Source organism: Capricornis sumatraensis, chromosome 12, assembly GCF_032405125.1.
Source record: "Capricornis sumatraensis isolate serow.1 chromosome 12, serow.2, whole genome shotgun sequence".
NCBI lineage: Eukaryota > Metazoa > Chordata > Mammalia > Artiodactyla > Bovidae > Capricornis > Capricornis sumatraensis.
The window spans coordinates 33,930,802-33,947,749 of record NC_091080.1 but is presented as its reverse complement, the minus strand read 5'-3'; the positions used below and the strand labels follow the sequence as shown (position 1 = coordinate 33,947,749).

At 39.2% G+C, this 16,948-nt stretch overlaps 1 protein-coding gene across 6 annotated transcripts in view; it reads right to left on the bottom strand.

Moving 5' to 3' along the window:
* TRPC4 (transient receptor potential cation channel subfamily C member 4) overlaps positions 1-16,948 on the bottom strand; it is a 143,555-nt gene that overhangs the window by 49,500 nt on the left and 77,107 nt on the right. For all 6 annotated transcript variants that reach the window (XM_068984286.1, XM_068984287.1, XM_068984288.1 and 3 more), the window contains one exon: positions 3,942-4,278. In XM_068984286.1, the coding sequence (XP_068840387.1) occupies positions 3,942-4,278 (337 nt within the window). The remainder of the gene's footprint in view (positions 1-3,941; positions 4,279-16,948) is intronic.

The window sequence follows — 16,948 nt, the reverse complement described above, 5'->3', positions numbered from 1 at the left end:
TTTAGGGACCATGCAATATATAGTCAGTTACTCAATTTATCAAACAGCAGGACTGAGCAAGGCAATACGAAACGTTCATTAGCATAGTCATCAAATTAAACCATGCCTTTTGTGTTTACCACACTTTTGGTAAAAAGTTAAAGGATCCCTATGCTGCTGTCTTTAGTCCTCCTCTCTCTATTCTCCCCCTCTCCCCACCAAAGAAAAGATCAATCTTCTCTGCGCTAATAATGATAGGTCCCCAGCACAGGATAGTAGGACAAAATGGGACTTAAAAGTTATCACTGTGAATCTTTCATCTTATTGGTGAAAATACAAAACCCTGAGAGATTGTGACCACCCATAATTTTGTAGTCTCTTAGTGACAGAACTTGGACATGTATTCAAATCCAGTGCTTTTTCTTCTACAGTGAAATAACATGGAGAATATGCCTTATACTCATGAAGCTAGCAAAACCTTAGAACTCAGTCTCAGATACGAGGCACTCAGAATTCACCAGGCTTGATGAATGATATAACTGTTTTGACAGATCTATTTGAAACAGAAGCATTCTTTTTCTCATGCTCTGCTATTTAAGCAAGATGATCATTCATATGTATTTCTCTTTTATTCTAGAACATCTCTTTTCATCCTAAAAATTCCATATAAATTAACTCACTGCAGTCAGGATATCTTAAGAAAAGGCTGCCGTTAGCAGCTATTTCTTTTGCTGGAATTTTAATTCTCACAATTAAATTTGTACCTTGTTTAACCATTCAGCTGTAATTTGGAGATGATTTCTTCTAGCCAATTTTCATGGAAAATTCTGTTACAAGTTTTGCATGTAGAAGGCAGCCAGTTTTACTTGTATGAATTATTCAAAGTTTGGAGTTTCCACTTTTTATATTATTTACCATTTTCTGATAGTATATACATACATCATTGGTTGTTTACTATCCATTTCTTCAGTAAAAGTTAACCTTTGTAAAGGGAAGGAATATTTTCTTTTCTTACTTAAAAAGTTTTTTTGTTTCACTATTACCTTGCACAGTCCTTACTCCATAGAAAGTACACTACATATTTTCATTGACTCCCTAAAGAAGAGACTAGAAATGCTATATCTACCTATGTTGCATTTTATCTACACCATTTTTCAAAGTGAAGCATTCTGTGTTTCACTTGGGACACCAGGATTTTTAGACATTCAATATGTTACACACAGTGGGAAATTTAACCTCTAAAAGCTTCCCTGCAAATTGTTCCCAAGACATTTTCTTTGAAGGAAACTCAATGAAGAACCTAGATGTCCATCAGCAGATGAATGGATAAGAAAGCTGTGGTACATATACACAACGGAGTATTACTCAGCCATTATAATAGCCAGGACATGGAAACAACCTAGATGTCCATCAGCAGATGAATGGATAAGCAAGCTGTGGTACATATACACAATGGAGTATTACTCAGCCATTAAAAAGAATACATTTGAATCAGTTCTGATGAGATGGATGAAACTAGAGCCGATAATACAGAGTGAAGTAAGCCAGAAAGAAAAACACCAATACAGTATACTAACACATATATGTGGAATTTAGAAAGATGGCAATGATGACCCTGTATGCAAGACAGCAAAAAAGACACAGATGTGTATAGTGGACTTTTGAACTCAGAGGGAGAGGGAGAGGGTGGGATGATTTGGGAGAATGGCATTGTAACATGTATACTATCATGTAAGAATCGAATCGCCAGTCTATGTCTGACGCAGGATACAGCATGCTTGGGGCTGGGGCACGGGGATGACCCAGAGAGATGTTATGGGGAGGGAGGTGGGAGGGGGGTTCATGTTTGGGAATGCATGTACACCCGTGGTGGATTCATGTCAATGTATGGCAAAACCAATACAGTATTGTAAAATAAAATAAAGTAAAAATAAAAAAATAAACAAACAAAAAAAAACATACAAAAAAAAAAAGAATACATTTGAATCAGTTCTAATGAGATGGATGAAACTGGAGCTGATTATACAGAGTGAAGTAAGCCAGGAAGAAAAACACCAATACAGTATACTGACACATACATATGGAATTTAGAAAGATGGTAATGATAACCCTGTATGCGAGACAGCAAAAGAGACACAGATGTATAGAACGGACTTTTGGACTCTGAGGGAGAGGGAGAGGGTGGGATGATTTGGGAGAATGGCACTGAAACATGTATACTATCATGTAAGAAATGAATCGCCAGTCTATGTTCGATACAGGATACAGGATGCTTGGGGCTGGTGCATGGGGACGATCCAGAGAGATGATCTGGGGTGGGAGGGGGGTTCAGGATTGGGAGCTCATGTACACCCGTGGTGGATTCATGTCAATGTATGGCAAAACCAATACAGTATTGTAAAGTAAAATAAAGTAAAAAGAAAAAAAAAGAACATATTCTTACTGTGAGATATTTAATTTAAATGGATACAGGGAGGGTCATTTTATACTTAATATCAATTACTGTGTCAAAATTATTTTTATTCAAAAATACATTTACAGACTATCTAAACCTTCCTTCTAACTTAAGCAAGATCAGACATTATTTCAGATTAAGGCGAATGTACTTAATTTTAAAGTTCACTTTAGAAGGGGTTTTTTATTAGTAATATTTGTAAAACATCAAATCTTGTTCCTAAGAACTTTTGTTATTGTCAGTACTTTCAGTATTTGTAACCTTTAAAAGGCATATCTATGTTGACTCAGACACTTTTTTTCCCTGCCTTTTCCTCATTTTACAGTCTCTCCAGCAATTTTGACAGCTGACCCAAACTGACCTTCTGAGATAGTGAATCGCTAAATTTGTCATGTATTTTCTAATTACTAGTGCTGACATGGATATGATACCAGAGAGGTTTAAAATGATGAGCTAAACTGACGAAAGGCAATTTCTCAGCAAACTATAGTAGGAGAAGAAAGAATAATTAAAATTTAAATTTTAACTATGATTACCATAACAGGAGGAAAGGAAAACAAGGTTTTGGGTTTTGTTTTTGAAGTTTTCTACCTTACTATGATTTGCTGCAGATCCAAAACCAATTTCTTTCTTTTGGAAAGAACAGAGATAGGAAGATGTCCTATTGTTTAATTGCCTATTATTCTGATTTACTATGTAGTTTCAAAGATAAACGTAAAGGGGTGGATTTTTAAAAATGGTTATGGTTCCTTTATGTACAGTTCACAATAATTCTTCAGAGTGATTTGTACTTTTAGAAGGTGTACTTGTTAAGAGGACTTCCCAGGTGGCTCAGCAATAAAGAATCCACCTGCCAATGCAGGCGACTCAGGTTCAATCCCTGGCTCAGGAAGATCCCCTGGAGAAGGAAATGGCAACCCACTCCAGTATTCTTGCCTGGGAAATCCCATGGACAGAGGAACCTGGTAGGCTACAATCTATGGAGTCACAAAAGATCTGGACATGACTTTCTGACTAAACAGCAACAACAAATTTGTTAAGAAAATTAAAACATTAAAATGATTATTTACATAGGGTTAATGAGACATTTTGAAAGTCTTTAGAAGACTCCCTTCTCCAGGGGATCTTCTCAACCCAGCGATTGAACCCCGGTCTCCCACATTGCAGGCGGATTCTTTACCAGCTGAGCCACCACAAGACAAACATCTCAAAAAAAAAAAAAATCTCCAAAACAACCCAGAGAATCAGTCACTTCAGGTTTCAGAATTATTAAAATATATAATTCTCAAACCTAAAGTTATGTTTCATAGGTGGCATTTGGAGGCAGGTCCACCATATCTTGTGAAATCTTCATTTAGCTTTGGGGATTAGACCTTGGCGCTACAATGGTTGGAACCTATTTTAAACATTTCCGCATCCCCAGCTATAATGAATATTCTTTTCTGAGCAACACAATTCCATGGTAGCAACACGCTTGCATTATAGTTTTCTATAGTATCACATTTACCCAGGACCCACGGTAATATCATCCACTCGACGATGGTTGGTGGTGGACCTTGCCTGTTCAAGTCTGACCTGTCGATGTGCTGAGAGGCAAGCAGGAGCAGGAACAGAAAAGTCAAATAGGACGCTGTGTGGCAGATGAACTTGATAAATGGCTTTCGGATGAAGAGTCCGAGGGGGCTTTTGGGAGCTATAAGGTAGCAGACAGAGAAGACGGGGAAAAGGAGTCCTACTATGAAGCACGTCACCATCTTCACGGCCCAGTGTCGTCTCCTCCAGCCGGGGAACTCGTCATACCAGCGAGACGCCAGCAGTTGTTGACAGTTGGGCTGAGCCACGAACTACAGGGAAAAGGAAAGGAAAAAGGGAGAGTCAGGGTTAGGGGCAGGGCTCCAACCCATCAGCAGGAAACCAGTCAAGTCACCAGGTTTGTTCCAAACAATTGTATACTTACACCATCATAAAGAGCTTTAAGCCATTCTGTGGACAAAGCTCACTTACTGAAAATTTTATACCCAAAGCCAAGTGCTGTGTGCTTAGCCAGACACCACAGGGGTCAAAATACTATGGCTACATCTCAGGAAGCAAAAATAGAGCCGAGGACTAATAATGTCCATAGGATGTACTGATAACCGAACAAAACTGTGTACAAAGACACACACACATAGGTGCCTATGTAAGAACTGTCATATATATACATGACATAAAGTATACATTATACTTTTTTCCCCCATTTTTACACTTGGTGTATTTTCAGTATTTTCTATAATGAACACAACTATCAGAAAAAGTAAATATACTTTTAATTAGGTTGAGGCAATAAGTAATGACCAGGATGTAAATCACCATAGCTGAATTGGGAGGAAATAAAGCAAACACCTAAGTACAATCAATTACCACACACAACACATTCCTCAAACATGACACCGTTTTTATCCTGTCAACATGTTTTTATATAGATCTCACTCTATTTTAATGATGAAGATAGAGGGGGTTATAAGAGGTCTGAAAATGTATTCAAGAAGGTTACATATGTATTAATAGTAAATGATGAAATGTGCAGGATAATAGTAAATGATGTAAATTAATAGTAAATGATAAAATGTCCAGGATCTCTTTTTTTCTGCATGCTATCTTTCTCACTGAGACTGACAGCTAAGCATTATATAAATTCAGAGGAAATTTTTTCTTCCAGAAATTCTTTCCAGTGGTCTATGGGCAAATGTGTATAAGCAGAGAAGAAAGGGGAAGGCAAAGCATGGTGGGAGAGAGTGCATAGATGCTTGTGAGAAAGTGTTCAGCATGTTTAAAGGATGCTCTGTGGGCACTCCGCATGGACTGTAGCCCTGCCAGGCCCCTCTGTCCATGGGATTCTCCAGGCAAGAATACTGGAGTGGGTTGCCATGTCCTCCTCCAGGGATCTTCCCAACCCAGGGATTGAACTCATGTCTCTTATGTGTCCTGCATTGGCAGGTGGGTTCTTTACCACTAGCACCACCTGGGAAGTCCACTCTGGATGGTAGTAGAAGCTTTAGTTCCTTGTAAGGGACTCAAGAAAGTTCTGTCGGCATCAAAAATTAGACACACCCTAGAAGCAAAGTGGACACCTGACCCTTTCATAGGACTCTCTTCCTCCCCAATGTTTCTTACTTTTCTTCTTCACGCTTGGACTTTATTGATCTCCTTTAGGAGACCCTTACTTGACCCTGACTTACTCTTCTCTAATGGCAAGCAAGCAAACAGGCGTTAGATACGTAGAAAGTGGCTTGATGATCATAAACCAAAAGCTGTTGAAAGTGAGAGACAGGGTGACTGATTCAGTAGTTGAGATGTACAATATAGACTGGATGCAAAATGAGTGCTCACACAACTGTGTCTCTTCATTTTTTCTTAGATATCGGGTTCATCAAAGGATATAGTGGGTAAAGCAACATATATATAAATTAAATTAAATATATAATAATACATTCAGCAAATACAGCTAAAAAAATAAAAGTGCATTTCTTCAAGACCATGATGCTAGGACTCTTTTCACTACTTTGTAAGCTTCAAGCTCCATAATTAGTACAGTTTAATGTTATAATCCAAAAATAACTTATGTTAACCCATGAAATAGCTGGCTTAAAAACTAAGATCATGGCATCCAGTCCCATCACTTCGTGGAAAACAGAGGGAGAAAAAGTGGAAGCAGCGACAGATTTTATTTTTTGGGGATCCAAAATGATGGCAGCCAGTAACTGAAGCCATGAAATTAAAAGATGCTTGCTCCTTGGGAAAAAAAGCTATGACAAACCTAGACAGCATGTTAAAAAATAAAGACATCACTTTATTGAAAAAGTTTCATATAGCTAAACTATGATTTTTCCAGTAGTTATATACGGATAGGAGGGTTGGACCATAAAGAAGGCTGTACATGGAAGAATTGATGCTTTTGAACCGTGGTGTTGGAGAAGACTCTTGAGAGTCCCTTGAATAGCAAGGAGATCAAACCAGTCAATCCTAAAGGAAATCAACCCTGAATATTCATTGGAGGGACTGATGCTAAAAGCTGAAGCTCCAGTACTTTGGCCCCTGATGTGAAGAGACAACTCATTGGAAAAGACCCTGATGCTGGGAAAGATTGAAGGCAAAAGGAGAAGAGGGCGGCAGAGGGTGAGATGATTAGATATTATCAGTGACTCAATGGACATGGATTATAGCAAACTCCAGGAGGTGGTGAAGGACAGAGGAACCTGGCATGCTGCAGTCCATGGGGTTGAAGAGTTGGACACGACTTAGTGACTGAACAACAACACATTCCTTGTTGATTATTTTGGTCAAAGTCACGTGTTTGAAAGTCAAATAGAGCTTTACTTGAATATCTGCAGAGGCCTGGCAAACAGAGATATAGGTTATTAACAAGTATCACTTTGGGCTAGTTTCCCCTTCCCATCCCGAATACACATACATAATCCTTTGTGTCAGCGTTTTATAGCATAGTCTACCAACTATTTTCCCATATAAACTATTTTCTACAGTGTTGTTCATTAGAATTTAACACAGTTGAAAAACCATGATAGAAGGGAGTTAGTGAAACCTATGGAAAAATGCAAGACATAATGAACAGTTGCTATCACCTCATTAATTCTCAGAAATTGAAGGAACACATAAGGGATTAAGCATGAACAACACGTGTCATACAGGAAGAAAAAGTAAAAGAAAGATATGTACTTTGTTCAACACGGTCTGGTGAATTCTAGGACTCACATATTCTTTCCTTCTTGGCCCAAATTTCATTAGAACATGAGACATCCCAGGGCAATTAAGCAAAATAACTTTATTGGGAGCACTTAAGGTTTGCTTGGATAAATGTTTCATTGCCTAATACATAAAAACAGACCATGTTAAATCACCTAGAAAATGCAAATCATTTAATTTTTTATAGAATACCTGTCATTGTCAGGCGCTGGGTTAGCCTTAATCTTTACTAGTGCTTCTTCTTAAAAGATCTGTGTCTTTAATTGTTGCAAAGTACATATCTGTGCTTAGTAAATGAATAGCGTGCTCAATTTTTTACTAAACACCAAAGCAGTGAGGTTTACAGAGAGGTAAAGAACAGACAGGACATTATAAGAAGAGTAGGAGTGAGTGTGTGTAATCCACATTTCCCAAGATGTGGATGTCATTTGGCTACAAATTTGTTCTAATTTTAGGATTGAAACAACCACAGAAGTATTCCTAAGAATCTCTGTAAATCTAAATATTCTCATAATGATCTGACACCCTCTTTCTTCTACACTTGTTTGTTGCAGGTCTACACTAGGATTTTCCAAATTACACCTAATGTTACCAACTTAAATATTAAGAGAATTAAAATTTTACATCACAAAAATTTTCACTGTATTTAATTGCTAAGTGGATTGAAAGATATCATTTATCTCACACGTCCCCATATGCCTTTCTTCCTTCTTTCCTTCTGTTCTTTGCTTCCTTTCCAGATGCTCCCTTCTTTGCACTTTTTCTTTGTCCCCTCCTTCCTGTCTGTCTTTCTCTCTTTTTCCCCACCCCCTTGTCTCTTGGTTTCCTTGGGTTATTTGAGATGCTCAGCTTTATGCCCCAAGTGGCGCTAGTGGTAAAGAACCTGCCTGTCAGTGCAGGAGACATAGGAGGCCGGGGTTCAATCCCTGGGTGGCGAAGATCCCCTGGAGGAGGGCGTGGCAACCCACCCCACTATTCTTGCCTGGAAAATCCCAGAGACAGAGGACTCTGGTGGGCTTTGGTCCAAAGGGTCACAAAGAGTCAAATACAACTGAAGTGACTTAGCATTACAGCATTATACCAACCCCATTTGAAGGACACTCTCAGAGGTGGCCACTCCATCTCTGGGACACCTGCCATTGGTCCAGTCCAGCAAAGCCTCCCCAGGTGGGCCCTCGCATTGCCTGCCGGGAGTGTACAGATCCTCTTCCTCTACTCCATCTTTCTACTGCACAGTGAGTAACGGGAACCAGCATCTCAGCACCATCCCGGCCGGCGCTGGGGGTGGTAGGGTGTTTTTGAAACCCACAATGTTACAACCCCTTCTCACTCTACAGTTGTTGGCCAAGTCTTAAGCAATTCTATCACATTAAAATTCATATTAAAACAGGATAGATATTCAAATTCATATTTGTGCCATGAATTTATAAAAGACACACTAACAAAGAAAATATCTCCTATCCCTCTCTTGCTATAACTTTAAAAAAAAAAGTTAAAAAAACCTAATCTCATGATTAGTTATAAAATTGTTGAATCATGGTATTTTAAATATTGAAGAAACTGTGAAGATTACTGAATCTTACTTTATTTTTACAAATAAAGTGAATTCCAGTATCAATGATTTTAACAACAGTTCCACAAGGGACTTCCTTGTTGGTCCAGTGGTTAAGACTCTGCACTTCCACTGCAATGAGCAGAGGTTCCATCCCTGGTCAGGGAACTAAGATCCCACATGATGCAAGGCACAGTGCATCCCACTCCCCCCAAAGTAGCCTGTGGCTAAAAGAATAAAAACAACTACTCAAAATAATAAAACACCACAAGCCAAAAAGAAAACAAGTGAAAAATGATGAGAGAAAGAAGACAAAGCTTCACAGACAAACAAACATACAGAAATCCAAACAACCAAGAAATCTCACTATTATTGGAGAAAAAATATTAATTGAGTATGGACAAAATAAACAGAAAAAATTTCAAAAATTAATAGAGCTCTGACCTAGATAGCATATTCAAAAGCAGAGACATTACTTTGCCGACTAAGGTCTGTCTAGTCAAGGCTATGAGAGTTGGACTGTGAAGAAGGCTGAGTGCTGAAGAATTGATGCTTTTGAATTGTGGTGTTGGAGAAGACTCTTGAGAGTCCCTTGGACTGCAAGGAGATCCAACCAGTCCATTCTGAAGGAGATCAGCCCTGGGATTTCTTTGGAAGGAATGATGCTAAAGCTGAAACTCCAATACTTTGGCCACCTCATGGGAAGAGTTGACTCATTGGGAAAGACTCTGATGCTGGGAGGATGTGGGGCCAGGAGGAGAAGGGGATGACAGAGGATGAGATGGCTGGATGGCATCACTGACTCCATGGATGTGAGTCTGAGTGAACTCCGGGAGTTGGTGATGGACAGGGAGGCCTGGCGTGCTTCGATTCATGGGGTCGCAAAGAGTCGGACATGACTGAGTGACTGAACTGAACTGAACTGATAATTAAAATAACTACGCATCTGCTGCTGCTGCTGCTAAGTCGCTTCAGTCGTGTCTGACTCTGTGTGACCCCATAGACGTCAGCCCACCAGGCTCCCCCGTCCCTGGGATTCTCCAGGCAAGAATACTGGAGTGGGTTGCCATTTCCTTCTCCAACTATGCATCAGATTTGCTATTTATTTTTTATCCATCTTTTTGGTTTTTCAACATATTTTTTCATTTTAATATATTGTGTCCAAAGTTCAGACACTGACCCAATTCTCCTAACAAGCAAAATCTAGATTCTGGAAACAACTAACCTAGCAGCTTAATGCATCTTAACTCAGTCAGGTAGCTACATGTGAGTTTCAATTAGCTGTTGGACAATTATAAAGAAAGTTGAAACTTTTGGGTTGAATGAATTACAGCGATTTATGTAAGGGCTTAAAAGGCTCACAGATTCATATACAGGCCAGTTTCCCCTGGGTCTTACAATTTATTTCTTAGAATTTCACAAATAATCTATATCCTTTGGAGTTTTATTTCCTCTGTGGAGAGGAATGTTTTATTTCTTCTGCCCAGGAATATTTTTTGACAACTCATTTTGTAAAGTTGATAACAAGGCTTACAAATGTTTTGTAGGCAGAAAGCTTCAGGAAATTATTTTCTCTATAGTTGAAAACCCTTTCTTTCTTTTACTTCTGGCCTTTATTCCCTTCATAACTGCCGATGACCTTTAAATGTCTGAGTGAACAGTGTCTCTGTTTCTAGAGATAGCTTGAGTTGTGTTCCTAATTAAAACAATTCTCCAGTCTCCCCAAGCATGCTCATAACTAATCACCCTTCTACTTCATTATTCAAAGCATCCTTTTCACCTGGTCCTCCCTAGTGTGAGTCAACCATATTATGCATCATCTATGAGTTGGACATTGGCTAGACAAGTGGGAGAGGACCAAGATCTTTAAGAACCAGACACATCTGTCTTCTAGGATCTCAAAATATGTTGAGGACTGACCATGTGACTGGGTAACATAATACAGAGCATTATATGACTTGTGAGAAAAGAGATTGAATGCATAGGAAGAATTATGTCTAACATGAAATAGGGGAAATTGAAGAACAGAGGTAGAATTGATTAGTCAAGCCTGAGATAATAGATAGAATTTGGTGGGGGGGGGGCAGTTTTCAAAAGATTTATTTAAAATGTAATAGTGCATGGGTTAAAGTCAGGTGGTATCATCTTTTTCTCTTGTACCACTGTGGCTATAGATTTAATTTCATTAACAGATGACTTGCATCCATGAAATTAAAAGATGCTTGCTCCTTGAAAAAACTGTTATGATCAACCTAGACAGCATACTAAAAAGCAGAGACATTACTTTGCCAACAAAGGTCCATCTAGTCAAAGCTTTTGTTTTTTCAGTAGTCACGTATGGATGTCAGAGCTGGACTATAAAGAAAGCTGAGTGCCGAAGAACTGATGTTTTTGAATTGTGGTGGTGGAGAAGACTCGTGAGAGTCCCTTGGACTGCAAGGAGATCCAACCAGTCCATCCTAAAGAAAATGAGTCCTGAATATTCATTGGAAGGATGATGCTGAAGCTGAAACTCCAATACTCTGGCCACCTGATGTGAAGAACTGACTCATTAGAAAAGACTCTGATGCTGGGAAAGACTGAAGGCAGGAGAAGAAGGGGACGACAGAGGATGAGATGGTTGGATGGCATCACCGACTCAATGGACATGAGTTTGAGTAAACTCCGGGAGTTTGTGATGGACAGGGAGGCCTGGTGTGCTGCAGTCCATGGGGTGGCAAAGAGTTGGACATGACTGAGCAACTGAACTAAAGTGAATAGATGACCTCAAAAATCTACTTTTGGGCTCTTCATGAATGTGAAGCTCAAGCCAAGAGGCCCTCCTTGCTTTCTTGATATAACCTGACATCTAGTTTCTAATAATCTGAAGTTTGGTGATAAGTCTTTGTTTTCATGATCCAGATGTTTTTTAATTTGATTCATATTTTACATGAATGAAGAAAATTAAATAAACTATCTAGGTTGAGTTGAGAGAGCAGAAGAGTAAAAAGATGGAAAGATGTGAAAGAAAGATTGTTTTGCAGATTGGCTGTTTCCTTGGAGGTAACCTGGTTGGGCTAACTCCAGGGTACTATGCAAGGTTTAAAAAGCATCAAAGAAACAAAATAGTAGTTGCATAAAGTGGGGCAGTGACTTTTGATAGGCACAGCTTGGTAGGGGGATAATTTTAGTTCAGATTTAGAGAATATCATGTTAAAAACTAGAGGATGGAGATAACTATGTTCAGATGAGCAACCTCATGTTCTAGAAGGTTATATTCAATGATGAATATGCCAGAGATGGAGTACAAAGGATATTTCAGCCATAGTTTAGGATACAGACAAAAATGTTTACTGAAGCAATTTCTCCAGTCTAGGTCCTTGCTGCTCAGTGGAGGCTGAGGACAATAACACGAGAGATAACTGTACAATCACTTATAGTCTTATACACAAATATATGATCTTCATTCAATTTCTTGTATTACAGAGTATTGCAATTATGCCAATTTTTATATGTGCTCATATATATAAACTAAGTTTAATGAATGACAAAATAAGAACTTTTAAAAAAGATTTCTATACAAAACTTATACTCACAAGATAATACTTAAAGCATGCATGCATGCAGGCTGTTGCTTTAGTTGTGTCTGACTTTTTGTGATCCTATGAACCCTAGCCTGCCAGGCTCCTCTATCCATGACATTCTCCAGGCAAGAACATTGGAGTGGGTTGCCATGTCCTCCTCCAGGGAATCTTCCTAACCATGGATTGAACCCACGTCTCTTATGTCTCCTGTATTGGCAGGTGGGTTCTTTACCACTAGGGCCATCTGGGAAGCCCCTAATTCGAGCACAGGGAATGTCAATAAAATAACTAGTTGACTATTTGAATTTTTATCAGCTTCGTTAAAAAAAAATAAAAAAGTCAATGAAGACTTAATTATATCTGAGAAGACATTGGCTAAGAAGCCTGAGATTATTCAACAAGACTGAAAAACTTCAAGCTGTATCCCCCACAGGACACTAGTCAACAGCCTCCTGGCTCTGTCAAGTTCAAAAAAATCTCTCCAGTCATCAAATCACCTGATAATTTGTTTTGCACATGCATGTCAAATTCGGGTTTGCAGATTGGAATTCAATGAATAACTCAGAACATTATTACTAGGGCACCACTTCTGATGTCTACATATCCAGAAGGGAAGATGACAACGACACTCCATCTGACAGTGCTTGTGAGGCGGGGGCAGGATTGAACTCCTTAAATCATTTCTGGGCTGAAATTCAAAATTGATTTGGCAACTGAGCTGGGCTGATGAGTGGGCAATAGCAGGAAGTTGAAAATGCAGAGACAAAGGAAATAAGGTGGGAGGTGATAAACCCAACATTGAGTACATTAAGTTATTGAACTTGACAAACAAACAAAATGAGGTTTTGGTAGTGGGAAGGCAGAATCAAGAGATATTGTTAGTTCTCTGGAAATCACAAAGGGCAGAGGTCAGTAGAAATTCCACCTCTATTCACAGACAACCTCGTCAGGATGCCCAAGAAGAACTGTTTTAAGCTATCTTGGAAAACAGAGGAAAAACTGCCAGTCATTTCTAGCTGGCTACCTAGATGTTTTCATAAAAATGAAGAGAAATGTGGAGGCAAAAAATTAGAGTTATGAAGGGACCACCATTTGCCTGTTGAATCATGCAGGTGAATCATACGTGAGAATGGTTGAATAGAAAACAGAAGAAAGTTAGGTCTTGATCTTGGCCAGCTGTCAACGGGCTGGTTTTCCACTCTAACGAGCCACTGACAGCTTCTGCACAGATGAGCAGCAGCTCAGAAAGAGTGGTCCCTTCTTAATGTCCTGGAGACTAAACTGTTAGCTTACTGGGCACTAAACTGTGCTCTATGATCTTCCAAGAATCCAGGAGGGAAAAAAGTGACATGATGGGAATGAGTACTATTTGTTCTTTTGACATGAAAGGCTACAGTCACTCTTCTTTTCCCTTTTCTATCCTTTACACATAATTTCAAGACCAACTATTTCTTAGGGAAAAAAAAAAAGACTAACCATGATATGTGTTGATAGAAATTTGGAGAAAATGGAGCTCTCATACATTGGCCATCAAAATATAAATGGTCAACCACTTAGAAAAACACTTTGGAAAACAGTTTATTTAAAAAAATAAAAAACAAACATTTACCATATGATCGGTTTATTTCAATACCAGGCATTTCTCCAAGACAGAGGAAGATGTATGGCCACACAAATACTAGCACTCAAGTGTCACAGTAGCTTTGTTTTTTAATAGCCCCAAACAAGAATAACTCAAATTTCCATCAACCAATGGATGGATAAGCAAAATGTGGTATATCCAGGCTGTAATGCACAATGTGATAAATATAGTTCATATGGCTATATGTCATATATGAACGAACACTGGTAAGAGGTAAATCCTAAGAGTTCATATCACAAAAATCTTTTTTATTTCTTAATTTTGTATCTACTTGAGATGACAGAGGCTCCCTAAACTAACTGTGAGCATCGTTTCATGGTGTATGCAAGTCAAATCATTACACCATAAGGGCTTCCCAGGTGACTCAGTGGTAAAGAATCCACCTGCCAATGCAGGAGGTGCAAGGGACGAGGGCTTGATCCCTGGGTTGAGAAGATTCCCCTGGAGTAGGAAATGGGACCCATTCCAGTATTCTTGCCTGGAAAATTCCATGGACAGAGGAGGCTGGCGGGCTACATGCAGCTCATGAGGTCGCAAAGAGTCAGACACGAGAGCATGCATACTTTGCGCTACCCTCATGAGATATTATTGTAACATCAGAAATGGCAACCCACTCCAGTGATCTTGCCTAGAGAATCCCAGGGACAGGGAAGCCTGGTGGGCTGCCATCTCTGGGGTTGCACAGAGTCGGACACGACTAAAGTGACTTAGCAGCAGCAGCAGCAGCAGATATCGTTATTTCAGGCTTACACTAGGAAAAAAAGTGCTCTACTTTTTGCTAAAACCTATTAGCTTCTGAGTTCTTTCTCCATCTAACCTATGTACCATTCTCCTGAGATGATGGGCCTTGCAAAATGCAAATTGAACTGTGTCTCTTTCTCTATTAAAAGTCTATACCGTCATTTCAGTCTCCAGGAAAATGTCTCAGGTTTATGTAAAGCCTGCCAGGCCCTGAGCTCCTTTGCCATAAGGCTGCTTTCCTCCATTCTTGCATATTTATATTGTAGGCACACATTCAAAGTCTTCAGAGTGCTCTGATCATGTCTGGACCTTTCTTCCTGTTTTAGTAGCAATATATGCTGATATTTTGCCTAATATTATCCATTTCCTATTTCTTCACAGTGAATTCCTCATGGGTCTTCCAGCTCAGCTTCTATTCACCTGATCATTCTTATAGTCAACTCTTCTTTTTCTCAGTACTCAGATTGTTCCTTGAGCATACACTTACAATCGCACTTACTCCTCGTATCTCCTGCATTTTAATTATGGGCTGCAGTGAGCTACTTGAGAAGGGTCTGTCATTTTTCATCACTTGACTCTTCGCACCAGTGCCTGGTCCCACAATGTCAATGAACATTTACTCAATTGAATTAAATGCTGAACATAGTTCAGGACTTATGAGTCCATTTAATTAGGCACTAACCACTCATGTAAGTTCCACGGCAAAGCCTGGTTAAAATCATTAGCCTCTTGCTTCTTTTCAGAAATTACAAAATTAGCTGCTTCTCTTTCTTCTGAATATAACATTAATTAGCCCAGGCTGCTCCCTAGGAGATCCATGGTGCTGCTTGAATATAGGATAAGAAACTGCTTCGGTCTAGGTTACATGTCAGTGCTTAGAAGCCATTGAAAATCAAGTTGTTTTGGGAAAATATATCTTTACAAGGAGAAGAGAGGCAGAATATTTCAAGAAGTTTCCAAGGAAATATATTTCAGAGAAATATGATTCAATTCCATGAGTTCAATGAAAGAGAGACAAAAACTTGAAGTGGTGAATGTAGTCTTCAGGGTACTGATCTTAATATTGCTTTAAAAAAGATAATATGTGAAACGAATTGCCAGTCCAGGTTTGATGCATGATACAGGATGCTCGGGGCTGGTGCACTGGGATGACCCAGAGGGATGGTATGGGGAGGGAGGTGGGAGGGGTTTTCAGGATGGGGAACATGTGTACACCCGTGGAGGATTCATGTTGATGTATGGCAAAACCAATACTATATTGTAAAGTAATTAGCCTCCAATTAAAATAAATAAATTTATATTAAAAAATAAAAAAGATAATAATGCTATTCTTTTCTGTACCTTGCTCTTTTGTGTAATCAGAAGTATGCATGTCTGATGAAAATTGTAAAGAAAAAAAGACAAACCAACCTCAACAAACTCATTTTCTTGACTACAAAGCTATCCATGATGTCCAAACATTGGGAATAAATGGCAATGTTGGACTTTTATGCAAGAAAATATTGATGTTAAAAATGCGTACATACAAACTACAAACTTTTAAGAATCATTTTCATCTCTATACAGACGATGTTTATTCTTCACTACTCACATAGAACTGAAGCACCTTAAAAGTAGATTCAAAGTTTTATTCTCCTATTATGAACATTTACCAGACAACATATAGGACAGGTTAAAGCAAATTTCATATTTTGACTTGGACTTCTCAGAACCCACTATCATTCTGTTCCCAGAAGTAAATGTATCCCTAAATTTCATTGCATCAGTTGTAAGCTTTTGTAATACAATCTGTTTGTAAGTTAGGGATTGTCTCTAAAAGATTTTCAGCAGTTATCTTTAACTATCACAAGATGTGAATGTTTCCTATGCCAGCACCAGTATCCATTCCAACCTCCCCTCACCGACCCACCCCGCCACTGATGCTGCCACAGTACAATCCAGCTGGTCCTATGGACGGTCATCCTACAACTCCTAGTCCCTCTGCTAATGTGGGGATGTCCAAAACTGCACATCTACTTTCCCAGCGGCAGAACCAAGACCGTCCCTCTAGTTCTTTATATATTATGTGTGTGTGTCTGTGTGTGTGTTAAGTCGCTTCAGTTTTGTCTCTTTGAGACCCTATGGGCTGTAATCTATCAGGCTCCTCTGTCCAGGGGACTCTCCAGGCAACAATACTGGAGTGGGTTGCCATTTCCTCCTCCAGGGGATCTTGCCAACCCAGGGACCAAACCCTAGTTTCTTCTGTCCCCTGCATTGGCAGGTGGGTTCTTTACCAC